Below are 20,968 nucleotides of genomic sequence, written 5' to 3' on the forward strand. Positions count from 1 at the left end.
TGACAGGGCAGGAGTTAGACACGCACGGAGCCACCACCTGTGGCTGTGGATTCTCAAGGACGTGTGAGAGCCTTTGCCTTGAGTCTGTTTAACAGGTCATTCCAGGGGAAGGGGAGGAGAAGGAGGGCTTGGGGACAAAGGGCCTTTGCCCGGCGCCTGTTACAGCACTGATGAGTTTGCTCAGGTTGGCAAACAGTGTCTAGGGACTTGGGGCCGGGGATGAGCTGGGTGCATTTTCTGTCCGATGCAGGACATCCAGCGTGGGGGCGGGGAGTAAGGGCTGTGTTTCAAGGGCCCGAGGTACCCTGAGGTTCAGATATGGACAACACAGCCACATTGGGCAGCTGGAGGAACAGAGAGGGCAGAGGCGGGGCTGTGGTACCCCGAGTTCTGTTTTGGGGCTGTCACATCCCTTGTGAGTGTTGAAACAGCCGTGCTAGCCCTTGGCACTGCTCCCCCACCCTCACCCCGCTTTCTGAAATGGAGAGGCAGAGGGAAGGCAGATCAGGGAGGGTGTTTCCGATGTGCTTCTGATGGCCAAGGGCCGGGAGGATCGGAGTAGGGGCCCAAGGCCTGGGTTAGGAGGGAGACAGCACGTGCACGTTGAATCCCCAGCTGTGCTGGAGTCACCTGCAGGCTGGCCTCTGTCCAGGGAGGCTGTTCCCCGGGAGATTCGCAGGAGGCAGCTTCTATCCCTTCCCCAAGCCTTGGCTCAGTTTCTTAGACGTATCTGTCTCTCCCGTTAGCCTGAGCTCACTTCTGGAAGGGATTTTCTTTTATTCACCTGTACATCACTAGTACCGACTGCCTCTGCTTGGCCTGGATAGGCGCCCTCTGTGTGGCTGCTTGAAAGTGAGTGAAATGAGATTAGAGTTAAGTCCTGAGAGCTGGGCGGGATCCACTGAACGTCAGGCTGGGGAGCTGGGATGCAGTTTGTCTCCCAAAAACTAGAGTATACCTCAGAATGCCCTGGGGAGCTTGTTAAAAATTCACATTCTGGGGCCCGCCCTTTTGCATGCTGATCAGAATGGGCCCAGATCTTTTAGTTATTGTTATTTTGTTTAAATAATCAGCCCCCTGGAAACTCCGGGCACCAGTCTGTAGAGCGTCCTTTGGGAAACCTGTGCTGTGGACCACGCCAAATACACCTGGGCTTTAGCTCACACTTCTTCCAGTGCCTCTGACCCTGCTTTTCTTAAGCCTTTGAGAGAGTAACTCAGCTGAATTCCTTGGTTCAACCTCAGGGAATAGAGCATCTGGATTTAAAGTCTGTTCCATTCCAAGTGTCCTTGTCCTCGTTCTGGAAGTTCCTCTTGCTGTTGACTTGAGGGGAGACCTGGGTCCCAGCTGGATCTTTCTTACAGACCTTGCTTTCCTTTCTCTCCTGCTGCCAGGCTGTTTGCTGTCAAATGTGGGGGCTGCTTTGAGGCCATCGCACCCAACGAGTTTGTTATGCGGGCCCAGAAGAGTGTGTACCACCTGAGCTGCTTCTGCTGCTGCGTCTGCGAGCGGCAGCTCCAGAAGGGTGATGAGTTTGTCCTGAAGGAGGGGCAGCTGCTCTGCAAAGGGGACTACGAGAAGGAGCGGGAGCTGCTCAGCCTGGTGAGCCCGGCAGCGTCAGACTCAGGTGAGTGCCGCGGCGGGCCGGGGGCCCGGGGTGGGAGAGTGGAGTGCGGTGGCGGTGGCGGCAGTCTGCGTTGCTTTCTCCCTAGAGGCCCAGCCTCCAGGGCAGCCTTGTCCCATGGCAAGGCAGCACTGTGCATTCCAGGAAGTTTCTCTGGAAGCTCAGAATAAGCTCTTATCGGTCAGGTATCATCATGATGATGCTGCATAACAAATTACCTCCAAATTCCATGGCACACAACGGTAAACAGTCACACATTCACACGTCTCTGGGTTAACAGAAGTGGTTCCGCTTTAGGCTGAATGTCTTCAAGTTGCCTGGAAACTGCCCATCTCAGCTGAGCTTAGCTCTAGGCTGTAAACTAGGTTCAAGTTTGCTCTGTGTGATTCAGTCTGGAGTCCAGGCTTGAGAAGCAACAGCTGCAGAGTGTGGTCTCCTCTTGGCAGTGGCAAACATGCAAGAAGGCATGCTCAAGCATAAAGCACATTTCAAGCCTCTGCTCATACCATGTCTGCTAATGTTTCACTGGCCAAATCAAATTAGAAGATGAAACGCAAAGTCCAAGGTGGGGAGACATACAGTGCACGTACCACACAGCCCTGCTGGGGTAGAGGTGCATAAAGCTGTTGAAGGGACTGATGAACTGGAACCAATAATCCCATCTGCACAGTCACTAGCCTTTGTTTTCTCATCTGTCAAGTGGGAAAGCTGGAATCTCTCTAAGGCTTGGTGGGTCACATAAAGAAAGGGTCTAGACTAGCTGCGCCCACCCAAGACTCACCCACCCTCCCTGGGGAGGGAAAAGAGAGGAGATGGGAGAAGTTCGGAGACCTTTTAGAGCTGGTTTCACAAAGAGTGATTAAAACTGCCCAAGTGGAAGCGTGGAATGCCTTCCCAGGGTGTCCGTCTACAGGGCAGCGTTTGTCTTAGCCCAGCCTCCCTTTCCCCCCAAGAATCTGTGAGATCCAATGAGGAGGTGACTTCCCTGTGCCCTTGCTGGTCCTCGCCTTGCCAATTCCAGCCCGGTTCCACCTCCCTTACCCCTGCTTCCAAGGCCTCTGGAATGTCACTCTGCCCGTCTCTCCAGCCTCATGGGAGCCTCCGACCACTCTCCTCTGCACTCAGCACACATCATTGTCTCCCACTTGCCTCCAAATCTCAAGAGTTGATTCCCACTCTGCCTCTCTCCCCTACTCTTTGGTCTCGCAAGCGTATCCTTTAAGCTTCTTTCTAGGGCCTGTTTCATTGAGAAGGACTCTTGTTCCCACGTGCTGGGTGAGTTTACCTTGACCTCCTGCCGCGGCATGGGTCCCACTTGACGGGGGTCGCTTCTTTGGCTGTTTGCTGTTCCCGCCAGCGGGCTTAACCCCATGAGGGACTGTGTGTGTCTTTTTTACCACTGTATCTGCAGGACTTAGCACAGGCCCGGGCCACTGAGGGCGCTCAATACAGTCTTTGTTACGGAATGAACAAAGCCCTGTGGCCTTGATGCTTGGGTCCAGGAGCTTTGGAGGCTGTCAGGCAGGGGCCTCATTCTGGCTGCACCACGTGGATCTGCGTGACTCTGGGCAAGTTTCAGAACCTCTCTCAGCCTCAGTCTCCACAACTGTAACATGGTGATCATCATGCCTAGCTGCTGGTTTTATTTGGGGGAGTGAAAATAAACGTCTGTTCACAGGCTGGTGTTCAGTAAATGCCAGAGCTTACCAAGCCAAGTGCCTGCTGGTGGTGGCGTCTTCATGGCAGGTGCTTCCTTTACCTCCCAGTGGGTTCTTCTTGCCTGACTCTGCTTGCAGCCTTAAGTAAGCTGACGCCAGGACGATCCCAACTCCTATCAGACTCATTGGTCTTAAGTTTTCCTGGATGTTTTAATTTGAGAGAAATTTCTCCCTGTGGGGAACACTGCCACTGACATATCGAATGTCTCACTGACGTATCGAATGTCTGACAATTGAATGGGGATAACTGGGCCCATCTGAAACTGAGCTTCATAGCCTCCGCTTAGTAGAACGTCAGCTCATCCTGTCTTTCCCTTTAGGCTTCATGCTGTGCCCACCCCCCAGACCTCCTCTGCAGAATAGTCCAAAGCCTTCAAATTCCCAAGGGGCTTAGGTGCCATGGTGATCGGGGTACCAGCATGACCTTAGAAAGACACACACACCCAGAAGGACATACCACTCTTTCTCACGTGGAAATAAACACTGTGGTCTAGCCTCTCTTGATATACAATCGTATGAGTCTTCACCACTGTTTTCCAATTACAGACTTTAGTTGGCTACAGACAGTATGGATCATTAGTGGATTTCCCCCTCCTCACGTGCAAAGAAGAAACTGGGTCTAAGTAGCATGGAAAAAACAATGTTCAGAGCTAGCAAACTGCAACGGGTCCACTTTTCTGACATTTTCAGCAACACATTTCATAGTTCTGGGCATTTCTTTTTGAGGCTGATATTGACAAACTGGCGCTTCCCAGTTCATTTATTCATATATTCGTTCAGTTGACATATCTTTAATGCTTGCTTTATGCCAGGCATGGCAGCGAGACATGAATGACAAGAGTGATGTAGGGGTGGGGAGGTCTCCAAACCATGTCCAATGAAGGAATTGTAGATATTTAGGCTAGAAAAGTAAAGACTAAATGAGAACATCATTGTCGCCTTCAAATGGTTGGAGCAGACCTATTTTTTCTTCCCTTGACATCAGAGAGAAGAATCAGAATTCATTAAATTCTTTAACAAGACCATTGAGTACTTAGACTATAGATGAAAAGATAAAGGGAGGGAAATTTGACTCAACATAGGGAATGTTACAGTGTCATTCTATAAGAGCTAATAAAGTCCCCAAGAGAGAGATAGACCTCCACTTGTTGAAACTATTATTGGGGAAGTGGGAGGGGAAGATGGTGCTAGAAGACCTCTGTGTCCTTTTCAGCTCTAAAAATCTGTCATTGTTTTTGCAGCTTTAAATGAAACGACATAAAATTCTCAACCAGAATCAAAGATGTTGTCTGTACCACTCATTTTGTCAGTTATGTAAACGTTGCCTGTCTTGCAGCATAAAGTGTCTTGTGCATCAAAGGACAGCCTCGCTGATGAGAGGACCAGCTTCTAAAGAAGAGGGTAGTAACTTTTAATTCCTCTGTTCCCTTAACAAGGCTTAGCATGATGCCAACAGAGTAAGTGATCAGTAAGTACCTAATGAGTTGAATTAAATCTTCAAGGAAAGAAGTCCACCTCACATTAGGGGTTTTCAGAAGGCAAACAATTTTAGAATCTGTCCCGATACAAATAGTTTCTCCTCTCGTTTCTGTCCTGAGCGCTGTACACATTGTAGGTGCTTTGTGAATATCTGCTGAAATGAATGATTGAGTGACCTGTCATCTTTAATGTTTTTGCTGATGGCTTGGATGAAGACACCAAAGGCAGGTTTATTTGATCTGCAGATGACACAAACCTGGCGGGGAGTGCTGGTGGGACAGCTGATATTCTCAATGTTCAAAAAGATTTTGACAGGCTAACAGAACAGCCCAAAGTCAGCAAGATGAAATCTAACCATGGAGTTCCAACATTCAACAGTAATTATATGGAACAGGGCCTCTTTTCAGGGAATTTCACATGGGGTTTTAATTGATTGTGAAGTCAATAGGAGCCAAAAGGCTATATGTTGCGCTACTAGACCTACAATGTCTCCAACATGTCATTGTAGTTCCATTACTTTTTTTTAAATGGTCAGAGTACATTTAGGCTATTTGGTTTAATTTTAAACGATGCATTTCAGGACATCACTAACTAGAGTCTTCAGGAGCGTGGTTAGCTTGTTAAATGGTACATAGCTAAAGAAACTCCGTGTATTTAGCTTTTAAAAAACAAGGCTAAGGAAGGAATGAGAGTCACACCCAAGGATACCGATCCATGTAGTGAGGGTGAAATGACAAGTTTTGGTTCAACATAGGGTAGAACCATGTCCAGAAAGTGTGCAGGCTAGACTCCCTTTATGGGAAACAAACCTGCTTGTCTCTTAACATTTTATGTATTTATTTTTAAATTTTTTATTGAAGTGTAGTTGATTTGCAATGTTAGTTTCAAGTGTAAGCAAAGTGACTTATTCATTTTTTTTTTAGATTCCACATAGAAGTGATATCATATGATATTTGTCTTTGACTTAACGTCACTTAATATGATCATCTCTGGGTCCATCCATGTTGCTGCAAATGGCATTATTTCATTCTTTTTTATGGCTGAGTACTTTTATATATATATACCACATAAATAAATAATTATATTCCACATCTTCTTTATCCAGTCATCTGTTGATGGACATTTGGGTTTTTTCTATGTCTTGGCTATTGTAAATAGTGCTGCTATGAACACTGGGGTGCATGTGTCTTTTCGAATTGTGGTTTTGTCCGGATATATGCCCGGGAGTGGGATTGCTGGTTCATATGGTAAGTCTGTTTTTTGTTTATTAAGGAACCCCCATACTGCCCTCCATAGTGGCTTTCTTAACATTTTAATTACAGTTGGTGGAAACAGGGTTGGTGACCTCTCAGGCTGCCTAAATCTAGGATATATGGTTTTATAAATATGCTGACTCTTCTGACTTACACAGAAGCACGTGGCACCTTTAGAGCTGTATGGGACACCAAACTCAGGAGGGGTTCAGCTGCTGGATGTCCTTTTCTTGTGTGGCCAGAAAACCCTCTTTTGTCCTGGTCCCTGCCTTGCCAGTAGCCTTGAAGCAGCCTCTCAAAGCAGCAGAATGGAATTTTTAGCCAGAGTCAGACCATTTTCTTTGGGTTTATTGGGCAGCGTGGATGCCAGAAGCCTCGGGGAGACACCTGGCAACAGTCATGCCTGTGCCTTCTTGATAAGAGAATCTGGAGCAGTTGGTAGGCACATTAGAGGTTATCCAGTCCAGACCCCCACCAGATGTTTATCTAGCCTCTGTTTGAGTCTGTCCAACCACGGGGAGCTCTTGACCTCACATTCTCAGTGTGGATTGTCAGAATTGTTATGTCAAACCCTCATGTCCATTTCCATGTGTACCTTCAACCCTGGCCTTGGTTTAGCTTTCAGGAGGAGTTCAGTCTTCCCGACATGTGGCAGCCCTTCTCGTTGAAGATGGAGACCCTTATACCCACTAAGTCTTCTCTTATCCATTCCAGCTCTTCCTCATTCTTCCAACCATCCCTTAGAAGAAGCTCTTTGCTCTATCTGTAAAAATACTACATTCTCTTTAGAAGGTACCACCCAGAAGAGGATAAAGTCTTCTGTATGTGCTCTGAACTAGCACCATGCTGTTATTACTACTTGTCATAGACATCATATTTTATTGATGTGGCCCTTGATTCATTAGCTTTTTTTGACCTAGGAGAAGGGGTGAGGACTCGAGGGCTGATTATAGGCAATCATGGCTCCTGGCTGGTCCATGTTGCATTTTTAAATTACCTAGTTGTCTTATCTTCACATTTGCTTTCTTTTTTTTTTTTTAATTTTCTTTTAGGGAGGAGGTAATTAGGTTTATTTATTTAATGGAAGTACTGGGGATTGAACCTAGGACCTCATGTACTCACGCTAGGCAAGTACTCTACCACTGAGCTATACCCTCCCCCTCTTCACATTGTCTTTAACATCAGAAGTCGTCTGTGAATGTGCTGCACAGTGGTTTTTTTAAAACTTTAATAATTTGGATATAAAATTTTAGATTTACAGTGCAATTGCAAAATGGGACAGATGTTCCCATACAGTCTTCACCCAGCTTCTCCTAATGTTAACATTTTACATTTAAAGGTACATTTTGATAAATGTACCATGTAAACCTGTAAACCAAGAAATTAATATTAGTACAGCACTGTGAACTAACTGATAGACTTTATTTGGTTTCAAGAGATTTCTTGCTAATGTCTTTATCCATTCCAGGATCCAGTCTAGGATACCACGTTGCATTTAGTTTTATGTCATATTTATGTTCAATTGCCTTTTTTCCTTCACTTTGGAAATCACCAGAAATATCTCATCAGAATTTCATTTCTGCCACTCTGCAGCAGTATCTGTTACGTTTTACTTCCTTTTAGCATCTCTCACCATGGGATTGGTCTGGTTTTTTGCTTGCTTGTTTTGGGGGTCATTTGTTTACCATTTTATGGTTTTCTTAACTGAAGACGAGAATGCATTTTAGATTGTGATTATTCCTCAGCTATGATTTTCTCCCAAGGTTCAAACCATTGCATCCTCTTGGTTTACCAGCTCTTCCTTGATCAGACCCAAGTTCAAAGTCTAAGAAAGCCCTGCATTCCTTCCTTTATCTTCTGAGAGTTAAAACTGTCAGCAGCCTAAGATGGGACTCTTTTTGATGCTCTGCTTTTGTAGAGGGATTTTCCCAGAGGAAGCCTGGGTCAGGAAGTCCCATGATGAGGGACTTTCCGCAAAGGAGGTTTTACGTTTTGGATGCCTGCAGCAATTCCATGGCCTGTGTCTACTGGGCAGTCTGGATTGCACTGGGAGGCTTATGCTGCTTCTGTCCTTATGGTCTGCACTCACCTGGCCCTGGCACAGTGCCTGGCAGGCAGTAGACACTCAGAAAACGTTTATTGTGTGAACATGTGAACTTTGTCCTGTTCAGCTCCACGGTCCACGGTCCTTAGCAGGGAGACACCAACCTCCAGAATGACTTTGTTCTTACTGAAGCTAGAATGAAAGATTCCTCACACATAACAGAGTTTGTGAATCCTTCTTCCTTCTTAATTTTTCTTAGGATATGGGATATTGCGGTTTTGAAAGATCCAGATGTCTCTCTTATGGGCCTCGTTGTGTGATACCTCTGTCTCCTCCTCCCTGTCTGAGTCAGGTCCATCACCACTGGCACTGAGACACTGGTTTTAATTTCCTTCTACAGCCTAGGAACGGATTTTCTTTTTCTTGTAAATATTAGTTACAGAAGTATTTCAACCCATTTTGGAACTCTTCTTGTTCTCCAATAAATTAGAATAGAGAGGCAGCGGTTACCTCATGAGTTCTGGAAAATGCCTGACTGTCCTATGGGATTATCTTGTCAGTTCATAGTCATGAATTTTAAAACGCAAAGGAAAGTCAGCAGGAGGTATGAAGAAGTCGCATTCTCCACATTGTAGTAAAAGGGCTTGAGATCTAAATTTAAGTCTTGCCGATACTCACAAGCAACGAGACCTTGGGGAAAGTGGCCGGCGGACCTCGGAGAGACTGCGGGTTCGGTTTCAGACCACCATTAACAAAACAGAGCATCTCAGTAAAGCGAGTCACATGAATTTTTTGGCTTCTCAGTGCATACAAAAGTTATGTTTACTTTATACTGTAGTCTGTTAAGTGAGCAATAGCATTATATCTAAAAACACATGCACATACCTTGATTAAAAAATACTTTATTGCCCCCCAAAAGGCAAAACAATTATAATAGGAACATCAGAGGTCACTGATTACAGATCACTGTACCAAACATAAGAGTAATGAAAAAATTTGAAATATTGTGAAAACTACCAGCAGGTGATACAGAGACACGAACTGAGCAAATGCTGTTGGAAATACGGTGCCGACAGACTTGCTTAATGCAGGGTTGCCACAAACCTTCAATTTGTTAAAAAAAAAAAAAAAAAGCAATATCTGCAAAGCACGATGAAGAGATGGCTGATGAAATGAGGTGTGCCTGTACTTCTCCTGCCCAGGACTCTATTTCTTAATCAGCAAAAAGTGGTCATACTTCCTTTGTGGGTTGCTGTAAGAATGCAGAGATGTAACACATATCAAGGGCCCGAAATTTGGTTGATGCCCAGTAAATGGTAGGTGTCATTGTTATGTCCTGGTGCAGAGGCTCCGTCCTTCTGGATAACTCATGGCTCATAAGCTTATTTCACCAAACATTTATCATTTCACAAACGTCTCGTCTTCTGTCTTTGCACTTCTATTTTGGATGCTTCCGCATAGCTGACCAGAGGGCATCTCAGGGGAGCGCAGAGAGAGAGCCTGTCATTTGGGGTGGCTAGGGTGCAGGACCCGGAGAGGGACCAGTTCCCTCCATGAGCCACTGTGTCTCAGAGGTGCTCTCCAGTCTCTGAACATGATAGCCAGCATTGCACTCTGAAAAGTCAGTGCAGAAGACCAGGAGGAACCCTGTCTTGCAGTCACTTCTGGGACGCAATAGGAATTTCAAGCTAGAGTGGGAAGGATGTGTTGAATTTTGCCCCTTTCTCTCCTGCAGTCTTCATCTTTGGGTCCAAAAAGGACACTGAACCTGACAGGTACCCATTAGGGAATGCGTGGTACTCCCGCAGAGGCCTGTTAGCATGGCTCTGTTACATGCCATGATCTATTTCTGTTCTTGCAGGCAGCCACCTTACCATCCTTTAATCCAATGGATATTTCTTAGAGATGCCACCACTGTTTCAGGCTCTGTGCTAAGTGCAGTGTTTTAATTGCAGGAAAAAAAAAAAGGCAGAGGAGTTAGTGAATACTGAGCAACACAACTCAGAGAAAACATCTCAAAGCCAGCCTCATAATACCAGGGGAACAGTGAGGCCAACTTTGTTGCTCTAAAGGGGTTGGGAGATGGGGTAGGGACATCGCCCGGAGATCAGTCCTGTCACTCTTTCCTTTAAGAAACAAAGGGGTGAGCCATTAAAAACAAAAACAAAACGAAAACAAAACCAAGAAACCTTGATAGGTATGAAAATACATAGATAAACCTTATAGTTGTTAAGACATATATTTAACTCATTTTTATATTTTCTTCTAAAGCACTGTTTCAAAAGACTCCTTGACAAGAGCATTTTCTAGAAAATTTTAACAGCAGCTCGGTAAAAATCCATTTTTAATCGTGTCCTAGCATACATGTTCACGTGTGTGTGTGAAATAAAAATTTCAGTGCTTCGACTGACTTACTGCTTAACCTACACACTAATGTTATCCATTATGTTTATTTTTTAATTCTAGTCTTAGCTCACTCTGTTAATTTCACAATCCACTGTTGGATCATGGCCTGAAGTTTGAAAAATACTGTTTCAAAGAGCAATCACTTTCAAACCTGCCCCTAGGTTTTGGAATTGGTATAAATTCCTCAAATTTCAAGCCAATAAATATGTTTGAATCTTCTGCATATACCCACCCTGTGTCAGGTCCTGAGACTAAAACCAAAGACACAGGGTGCATCGTCTGGCTGGAAGACTTGGCCTGGTGCCTTGTGCAGAGTAAACACACAGTAAATGTTGTCTGTTTTCGTCTCTGTTGGTATTATTAAAGAAAAATGAAGAGCATGCGTATTTATACCATGACTAGCACAGACGTCTTCGTGGACATTTTCTGATGTATTAATCTGGTGTCTCTGGTTAGTAGGCAAGAGGCAGTTGTAATTGCCTGAGCCTCTGAGGTTGTTTTCAAAATCAAGTTTTGTCTCTTATTAGTATCACAGTCATGAAATTGACTACCAGAATTACTTGCTGCCCTCAGTGCATCTCTTCTCTCCTGAACCTTTGTCTTCTGGTGTATTTGTTTTGTCTTCGTGTTATAAATGGAGAAAGAAGGACACAGGATACTTGAGTCAGGGATAAGCCAGAATAAGAACTTAATTCTACCAATTACCGAGTCATGACACTTGATACTCAGCCTTCGCTATAATTGTGAGTTGGGTAGAGTTTATCTTCGGTGCTTGAAAAGTTACCGGCAATATATGGGTTCAGGCGATGCATTCTCTCTTTGCCACTGAACTGTAATTTAATTTTGCACATGTGCTCACACTGAATAATTTTGATAGAAACCATAATTTAAAATTAGTGCAGTTGCTTCAGAGTGTATTTAATCTGTAGCAGTGTGCTGTGTGCATTCGTTTCTCTTGCACAAGCCCTGTAAGAACAAAAAAAGATAAAGAACTGGTCAAGTGGACAAGTGATCATTGTGATCTTTGCCTGGTGATGATGATGATGATGATGATGATGATGATGATGATGATGATGATGTTAACAGTTATTAAGTCCCTTGCTCTGCACAAAGCATCGCCTTAAGCCCTTTACGTGGATGAACTAACTTCACCTTTGTATCAAGCTGATGAGGCAGGCAGAGTGATGATTATTCCCATCCTACAGATTAGGAAGATGAGCCTGGAAAAGTTACTCATTTACTTAAGATCCCAAAGCTGGTCATTGAAAGAGTCAGAATTCAAACCCAGGCAGCGCAGCTCCACAGCCTGATGCATCGAGCATTACGTTGTGTTGCCAAGTTGATAGAAACGTACACGTGTATTAAAATAGACCTCACATTTTGTTCTCGTGTTTCACTGGCAGCTGTCCCTGCTGGTGGTGGCAGTGCTCCAGATACTTGGTAGGACTTACTACCTGAGAGACCCCAACTGAAGAACCTTTTCACATATAATTAAAGCAATGACAACGAGGTGATTTGAGCTGAGTTTACACTCCCCTCCAAGTCAGTCACAAGTTCGGCCTTCTGTTCTAACCTCCCGTTCCTCCTCAAGATTAATCACTTTCACTGTGCGTCAAATGAGCACCCCTTAGAAGGAAATAGGAAGCTTTGAAGGATCCAAAGACAACTGGATGTGTGAATGTGTAAGTACTTTAAAAGTGTGCATAAGGTACTATTACTGTTTTGTTTTTATAGTTACTTGACAAACTTCCGTTCTGATCCTGCGGCTTATTGGATGACGGCAGGAAAAACCAGTTGTTCTTTTTGTCCAGATGAGAGGTATCAGAATGCAAACCACACCCCCATTAATTAGACTGATGAGAGTGTAACAGTGGAGTAAATCAGCACATAACAAAACTTCTTCCAGCAGGCTTCCATAGGCTGACCCGGAATGCCCTACCATCTGTTGTAAGCCCACTCTCAGGAGAAATGCACTCAGATTTGTTTTTCCAGGGGCAGGGATGACATTTGTGCTTCTGTCCATCTTTATGTCGGATCCTCTTTGGGTGCATGGGCAGGGCTTTGCAGTAAGATTGGTGAATGTGAGGAATGACGTCTCTGGCCATTCAGAGCTAACCCATGACTTTGACCTTTCACGACCTGAGCTGAAGAGTCAGAGACTCACTTTCCTTTATTATCGTGTGGCTGAAGATGGGGGCGGGGGGGTGGAGGAAGTATAGAGAAGACTCTGGTTTTCCTGCAGTGACATTCCAGCCAAGACCATCAACTTTTAGATTTCCAACCAAGAGGTTTCATGATGGGTCTGAAGAAGCTTTGGATGCTATACTGAGTAAAAGGAAGAAATCACCCCATGTATTTTCCTGTGCCCTGGTATCAGTGACCTGGGAAAAACCCCAAAGCCCTAGTTTACTAAAACCAGATTATGGCTTCCTCCAAGCGCTGTAAAAGCATATCGGGGTAAGAAGTACATGGAGGACTGAGTAGTTTAAGAACCATTTGGATTCTTAGTGGTCCAAATCCAGGTTTGCACACTGGGATCCAGAGGCATACTTGTCTTCTTCTCAGGGATCTGAGCAGGGATTTGAGTAGCATGTGCACATGTGCACTGGGTGGGATGGGTGGACCAAGCTAGTGTTCAAGAAGAGCATCCAGGTGTTCCTTCTTTGGGATCCATCAGGGTGGGAAAGCAGTGGCTGAACCAACTCAGCACCACTTCTGTAGCAATTTGCTAAGCACCTGCATGGTGCAAGGATTGGGTCTGAGGCGTGGAGGAGCATATAGAAGTAAATGAGCTTTGACTAATGAACAAGTATTTTAGAGCACAGACTATGTATCAGGCCTATATAGGGGCTAGAGTGAGAGCTTTGCTCTTATGAAACTTATATTCTAACAGAGGGTGACAGTCAGCAGCCAAATAAATAAGATTACATGTTCAACAGAGAGTTACTCTTCAAACTAGTCACCCTACAAAACTTTTTCTACGTATGCATTTTAAAAGATACTTTGATTCCCACGGAATGGGCCTTGAGGATTTAATGAGTCTGGGGTGCAGCCTCGGCTTTGGGGATTTTTTCGAGCTCCTTGGATGAGTCTGAAGTGCACCCAAGGTTGAGAACCACTGGTGAAGCTCGGCGGGACAGAGTTGGGGCACCTCAATCAGCTGTTTTTCCCAACTGCAGAGTTCTGGTGGGGAACCAGAGAGATTCTAGCATTAAGACAGAAGGCAGCTTTTCCCTTAGAATGAGAGGGGTGGTGAGATTTAGCAAACAAAAACCCAGTTAAGTTCGAATTTCCCATAAAGAGTGAATAATATTCTTTGGACAACTACGTCTCATGCCATGTAAAAATTATTGTTTATCAGAAATTCAAGTTCAACTGTGTGTCCTGTATCTTATCTGGCACGTCTAGCTACAGTGAGAATCTGGTGGGGAGTAGGGGGACCAACAGGGTGGTGATTGGTGCTGGAGCCTGCATAGGTGTGTACATAGATGATGGACTGACTGACTGGTTGGTTGATGGTAGATAAGGAGAAATGTAATTCTGTCTCAAGACACCCGAGTTCCCATTCCCCTTAGTGTGCGGGCTTGGCCCCAGCCAGGCACAAGGAGGCTCCCCCTCTCGGGCCTTAGAGGAAGGCGGCGAGTGGGAGTCTCCCGTTACCGTGGCAACTCCCTCCTGCAGTCAGCTCGCAAGAGTTTGAGCGACGCCCCTACTCGGCGGCCGTCACCAGTCCGATTTCCTTCCTTTCTCGCTCTCATTTTCCCCATCAGCGCTCCGGCTGAGCCAGCGAGCCGAGGCGGGGCCCCTGGGTAGCATCGGGCCGGGAGGGAGCGCAAGGTGCCGGGCGCCCCCGCGGATCCCAGCACCGCATTCAGCCGCTCCTCCGAGGCCCTTCAGAAACGGACGAGGGCGAGGGCGAGCGCAGAAACACACACGGACGACGGCAGTTTTATGAGAAAATGCAGATAAAGAGCCCGGCGGTAGGGCCATATGTTCCCCATAATCTCCAAAGCCGTCACTTCAATTAGAGCCTCCCCTGAGTTCTAATGCCCGGTCCTGAGTAAACAAGCCGCTCTGAAAGTAGAACTCGGTTTCCAATTAAAAGTGTACTAACATTTCTCCTTCTCTTAATTCCCCGCCGAGCAAAGCCCAGTGCGGGCGGAGGCGCGCCCAGGTCGCGGCGGGGTCGTCGCCGGTCCCCGCCGCCCCGCGCCACCGGGTTCCCAGGTGACGTCAGGCGGGCCCGGGATTAGGGCCCACCCTGCGCCCCCCGCGCCGCGCCGCAGAGTTAATTAAAAGTAATGCCACGGTAAATCCGCCTCTCTCTTCTGGTGGAGCCGCCTTCGCCCGCCGGCCAGCCTTGGAGGAAGGGCTTTCCGAAGCAGGTGCTGGGGATTTGCGTGTCCCAGTGTGTGTGTGTGTGTCTCTCTCTCTATGTGAGTGTGTGTGTGTTTGTTTTAAGAGGGAGGGTCATGTTGTTGAGTTTGGGGAGGCTGAGATAACCTTCGTGCTCACCTCTCGTCGCCACCACTGCCTATCCACTCAGAGCAGGACAGACAGATACATAGACAGACGCAGGCCACCTGAACTGAGCTTTTCCTTCTGGCTCCCAGAGGTTCTGGGGGTCCTGGGTTGGATTTTGTTCCTGGGACCCAGGACTCTTGCCCACTGGGCTGCAGATAACATTTCCTGATTTGTCTCCCCCAGCCGGTTCGCTCGCTCTACTTCGTGCCCCAACCTTGAGAATCCTAAGGGCGCAAATAAAGGGTAGCCAGATCTGAGGTTATGTAAATAGCAGGGAAGAAACTTAACACCAACTGGCTTGCTTTAGGGGCTCTTCAGAGCGCTGAGTCTGAACTTTGCAGGCCCTTCCTCCTCTACCTTACAGCATTTTTAAAACTTGGTTTCTATGGATGCTTTCTGTTCGGCAGAACTGGTTGAGAGTTGCCTGGTTTCACGTGGGAGAGTGATTGACAGATTAACTTTCTGGCCTACTCCTATACCATGAAAGAATCGAACAATTGAAGCCATTATCCGAAAAATTCCAGAAACATCAACGAGCAGAAAATCCTCACGAGATCATTCAAATGCAAATGGTTTTCCTTCTTTCGTGAATTATCTACCCAAGTAATTACTTGAGTTTTCAGTTTGGCATTGGTGGTGAAGACCTCAGAGAATTAGTCTTAAGTCCGTGACTGTTTATTCCTTATTCTCTGATTGACGCTAGCTAAATTAAATTGAGGCCAGATCAGCAGACATTTTGAGAGCCTATCTGTCAGACTCTGGGTTAGATACTAGTAGTTACAAGAGAAAGGAAAACATCCTCTGTTACAAGCACTCAGCTTTCTCAGTGGGTAAGAAACTCCTGTAACAAAATACTTCACAGTAAAATAGAATATGCGTGCGTGTTACAGTGGAGATGCCAAGTGCTCTAATCACAGAGATGGGATCAGTGATTCCTCTTGGGCTATGCAGATGTGTATTGGGGCAGAGGGATCAGGGGACTGTTGTAAAAAGTGCCCACAATGGATGTGACTTTGTAGCTTGGCCTTGATAGAGTAGGTCATTGTCAGATGATGAAAGGCAGATGAGTACATTGTTGGAATGGTGGGGCTTTGCATGTGCAGAGTTGCAGAAGTAAGACCGTATCAGGCATGAGAGGAGGGATTGGAATGTAAGGTTCCTCTGGGGGACTGAGATCCTGGTGTTACAGAAGAACGGCAAGATTGATGCCAGAATGTGAAGTGTTTTGTGTAGTATCTTATTTGGCTGTCTGCTGATGGTTATGCAAAGTCTGATCAGAAGTTTGTGTAATGACTATATATAAAATAGATAAACAAGGTCCTACTGTATAGCACAGGGAACTATATTCAGTACCTTGTAACGGCCTATAATGAAAAAGAATATGAAAAGGAATACACACACACACACACACACACACACACACACGTGTATATATATATATATATAAATAAATCCTTATGCTGTACACCAAAAACTAACACAACATTGTAAATCAACTATACTTCAATTAAAAGAAAAAGAAAAAGAAGTTTGTTAACACAGTTGTGATGTTACTTAATTTGTGCTTTCAACATAGGAGTGCAGAGGGTAGATTGGAATGGAGGTAACACTGCAGGCAAGGAAGCTGGGCAGGAGGCTGTTGCATGTTCCAGGTGAGGGATGAAGGCTTGAACAGACTAGAGAGAAATTTCTGAGTATTCATGCCTTTATTTATTCATTCAATAGTTAGTGAATCCCTACTACATGCCAGGCAGGCATCATTCTAAGTGTTGGGGATATAATGGTAAACAAAATAGCGCATCCTCTGTGACCAGCCTCAGACTGGTCACCCAGGAAACATCAAAGATACTGAAGGCACCGTCTCTGTGTCCGGGTGGATTTCAAGACACTTGAATCTATCAACAAATAATACATTATTGTCTGGGAATAAGTTGGCAATGATTTGATGTACATTTTAGGTGTTTAAATGATTTTAGAGAAGAGAGAAATTGAGGACAGAAGTAGTCAGTGATTCAGGTAATACGTTGTTTTAAAACAGAGGCTTTAAAGTTGTGCACACCTGGATTTCATTTCTAGTTTTTCCACCTGATAGCTGGTGACCTTGGGTAAACATTTGGCGCTTCCCTTCCCTCACTTGTAAAATGGGCTGTTGTGAGTCTTGGATGGGATAATGTGTGTAAAGTGTGTATTGTGGTGCCTGGCACAAAGTAAGTACTCAATAAAGAGAATTTGTCCTTATACACACACACTGGGGACTTTTGTTGGTCCTTTCGACGTCCCATTGATACATTGGCAAAGGAGAGTGAAGAAATCCAAGAAGTGGTGACACTCCAAGGACATCTTCCTGACTTACCACAGCGTCCTAATGTTTCGTATGGTTGAGAAGCTGTGCGTTAGGCGGCTTGACAGTGATGCGAGGAACCACAGCTGGCATTCCCTACTCTAACAGCTGGGGTGTGATGAGAGGGAATTCTGGCCCTCGAAGAGGGGACAAAGGACACCAGACACAATCCCTGCAAAGTGGAACGTGCCAAAGGGAATGTGACATTTGTTCTAGCACTTTCCCCGAGAGTTCATTTAGATTCAAATATATGGGGTGGTTTGTTTTGAATGGTGTTTATTTTCTTCATAAACAGGCTACAATTGGGAAGCCCTTCACCCTTGCAGAAGTACGTGGCTCCCCAAAAGCAGGCAAGGCAGTGATCTCAGATGTCTTCTACCCTGAAAAATGTACAGGGAAGCATGCAACCTCCATCGCTCCTTCCTTTGCTGGTGCCTCCTGGCTCTCTGGGTTGCTGTAAGCCTACTCCACATTCTCTGTGAGAGACAGCCGTGGCTCTCTCAGTCAACGTGTTTCACTGATGGCATTTTGGGTGAGACAGTTTGCTGTTTTGCACCTGTGGCCTCTATCCACTAAATGCCACTTTGGCCACTAGTCATTGTAACAACCAGAAAAAGAGCCCTTAGACGTTTACAGATGACTCTGGGGGACAGAACATCGCTGGTGAAGAACCATTGGTCAGTTTGGTGACCATAACCTGACAACAGATTTAGTAGTATTTTCTCCTTTCATTTAAAAATATGAGTTGAAAGGATTCTAAGCCATCATCTGTCACACCGCCCTCACTTCATAGCTAAGGAAACAGGTTAAGTACCTCGCCCAAGGCCACATTGTAGTTTTTGGAGGGGGCATATTTAGTGTTAGGCTCTCTCCCGCCCACTGACGTGGAGGGCTGCCTGTAACTTCTACTAACGGATGCCCTCCACAAGGCCCTGAGCCTGATGGTTTTCTAGAATGACCAGTCCTTTAACCAGTTTATCTGGTTAAGAAAGAAGATTGAGGTGCCTAAAGCAGAGCCAATGCTGTGTTTCATATCCTAAGACACTTTTGTTGGTTGCATTTTAACCTATCCAAAATTGGGATGTGACTCACATTTGATGTGATGAAAAAGCATTGTATCAGAGTTTAACTGGTCTCATTGTTTTCTTTTTTGGTGGTCCATAAAATAATGACATGCTTTATAATAAAAAGCATCTTCTATTTGATGAAATAGGGTAAGTGATTTCCAGGACAGGGTAGAGAGATCATTTCACTTGTAACTCTTCCTAGACATGTTGCGGCATGTGGCAAAACCTGTCCTTTTAATTGTTTGGTTTGTACATGGCTCAGAAGTACAGATATTGGAGACAGACTGAAGAGAGGCTTTACAAGAAAAAAAATGATAAGATGTCCAATTTCTCTCTCTCGTCCCTGGAATAAAGTTCCATTAAAGTCTTTTCTGGCCTCCAGTGTTTGTCTGTGTCCTTTTGGATCTGGCCATGGTGCTGACTGCTCCTAGACCTTTACTACTGATTTCCAGTGAATCTGGTACCTAAAGTCTAAATCCTGGGGGAATTGCCACATCTCATTCCCTAGCTGCTACTCTGGCAGAAGCCTTCAAAACTAGTTGCAAGGAAGATAGCAAAGGAAGTGAGAGGGTGACTTGGGTTTCAGTATGGCTAGTGAGATGGACTGTCTGGAGATGCTCCCCTGGCAGATGAAGAGACAGTTGCCATTGAAGCCCCTTGTCAATGTTGAGATCTGTATCAGATCTCAGGGGCCAGCCAGGAGGGCAGAACCAACTGCCAGCATCTAAAACAGAGTTTCCTATGGAGAGACTGTTGGGATGCAAATAGATCAAGATGACAAGACAACCTACAAATCTGCAACAGAGGGAAGCTACAGACTGACAGGTGATGTGACTTCTGGAGACATCTGGTGGAAGCCAGAACTGCAGTGGGATTTTCAGGTGTGACTTGGAGCCATGGAGGAGATGCACCAGCTGCCAGAGACACCACCCAAGGCAGGGGGAGGTTGAGGAAATACCTTGGTTTCTCCCTTTCCTCTAACTTCCCTGTAAATGCCTCCCGTTGGCTGGATCTAGGCAGATGTAGCAGCCTGCAAGGGTCAGCTCCCAAGTGATGCAGAGGAGATAATACTGAAGAGGCAAGAAAGGAATCTGAGTGCCAGGGAATGGCACTTATGAAACCATAACACAGATGACAAAGAGAACTAGAGGCATCTGAAAATGGTGGAAAGAAAATTTAAAAATCAATATTTGCTCACAAAAGCGGAGGCCTTCTTTTGCATTAAGGAAAGGAGGGGAGCATCTCTTGGATTCTTAGAGTGGATTAGACAGGGGGCAAAGAGTAGAAGAGAGCCCAGAGCTAGGGAGGTAAGGGAATGGGGACCAGTACTGTACTCCAGTCTCTGCCACTGACTAGCGATGGCTTCCCATAGTTCTGAGAACAAATCCAAAGCCCCTGTCATGGCCTGTGTGCCCTAACATGGCCTGGCACTGGCCTCCTCCCCTCACCGTCCTCCCCTCTCCTCTTCGGGGGCTGTGATCTAGCCCCAGCAGCTGAGCCCCCAGATCATTCTGCTCCTCTGCTGGGGACATCCTGCCCTCAGCTCTCACTTGGCTTGCTCTTTCTTATCACCTTCAAAGCAGGGGTTTCCCTGACCACTCTATCTAAAAATCATCCTTAACCATGGATTTGGCCATCCCAGTCACCCTGTTTGAAATCTCTGCCCATTACTTTTCACCATTTAAATTCTATTTAAATTCTAGAATGATCTAGTTTGTTCTTATTTGAGATGGTTTCCCCCGGGATAGGCCAAGTTCCACAAGAGTCAGGAGTCTTGTCTGTTTTATTCCCCACCATAGTCCCCAAACCTAGAATAACCCAGACCAAAACTTTATGTGGGGTCACTAAATGTTTGCCGAAGTAGTGAACCAAAGAGTGCCTTTAAATGGTATTGCATTTATCTGCTTGTTTGACTGTCTCCCTGGTTTGGAACTAAAGTTTTTTTCCCCTTTTCCTTCCTTTTTTTTTTTTTTTTTTTTAAATAATGTTTGCCATTTCTTATTTTAATAAGATCCTCTCAGATGGAGCATATATTTTTGATTCTGTAATTATAACTAAGAATATTGTTTTTAATTTCTTAAATATTCTTAAACTCTGGGTCTGGTGCAGGAAACTGAGATACGGAGAAATTAAGTAATTTGCTCTCAAAAGGGCCAGCACTGAATCCAGGTCTCTTTGACTTCAAAGTCCTTACTCTTAATCATTTCATGGTGTTGCTGCTACATTTTAGAAAAGGGAAACACAAGGCCTGTCTTGGTCGGCTCCACATATTCCGCCTTCCTTGTCCATGCTTCCGTTCACTCTCTTGTGTCTAGAGTGTTCTTGCCTCCTCCTCCTTTATTTTAAATTTATTTTTGTTAAACCCAGCCTATTCTTTCCACAAGTCTTCTTGAGCCATCCCACCCTCATCCCCAGTGACCACGTTCGATGCCCCTCCACTGCATCCTGCCCAGCATCACACTCTTATGGGAACTCTCCCCCTCAGAACACTTCTCCCACTGCTTTGTAAATG

General features: G+C 45.4%; 1 protein-coding gene across 3 annotated transcripts in view; it reads left to right on the plus strand.

Annotated features, from left to right (window-relative positions):
• The window catches only part of LMX1A (LIM homeobox transcription factor 1 alpha), a 133,039-nt gene that overhangs the window by 89,812 nt on the left and 22,259 nt on the right, over positions 1-20,968 (plus strand). For all 3 annotated transcript variants that reach the window (XM_032463833.1, XM_032463831.1, XM_032463832.1), the window contains exon 4: positions 1,395-1,627. In XM_032463833.1, the coding sequence (XP_032319724.1) occupies positions 1,395-1,627 (233 nt within the window). The remainder of the gene's footprint in view (positions 1-1,394; positions 1,628-20,968) is intronic.

The sequence above is a fragment of the Camelus ferus genome, chromosome 21 (genome assembly GCF_009834535.1).
Source record: "Camelus ferus isolate YT-003-E chromosome 21, BCGSAC_Cfer_1.0, whole genome shotgun sequence".
Taxonomy (NCBI): domain Eukaryota; kingdom Metazoa; phylum Chordata; class Mammalia; order Artiodactyla; family Camelidae; genus Camelus; species Camelus ferus.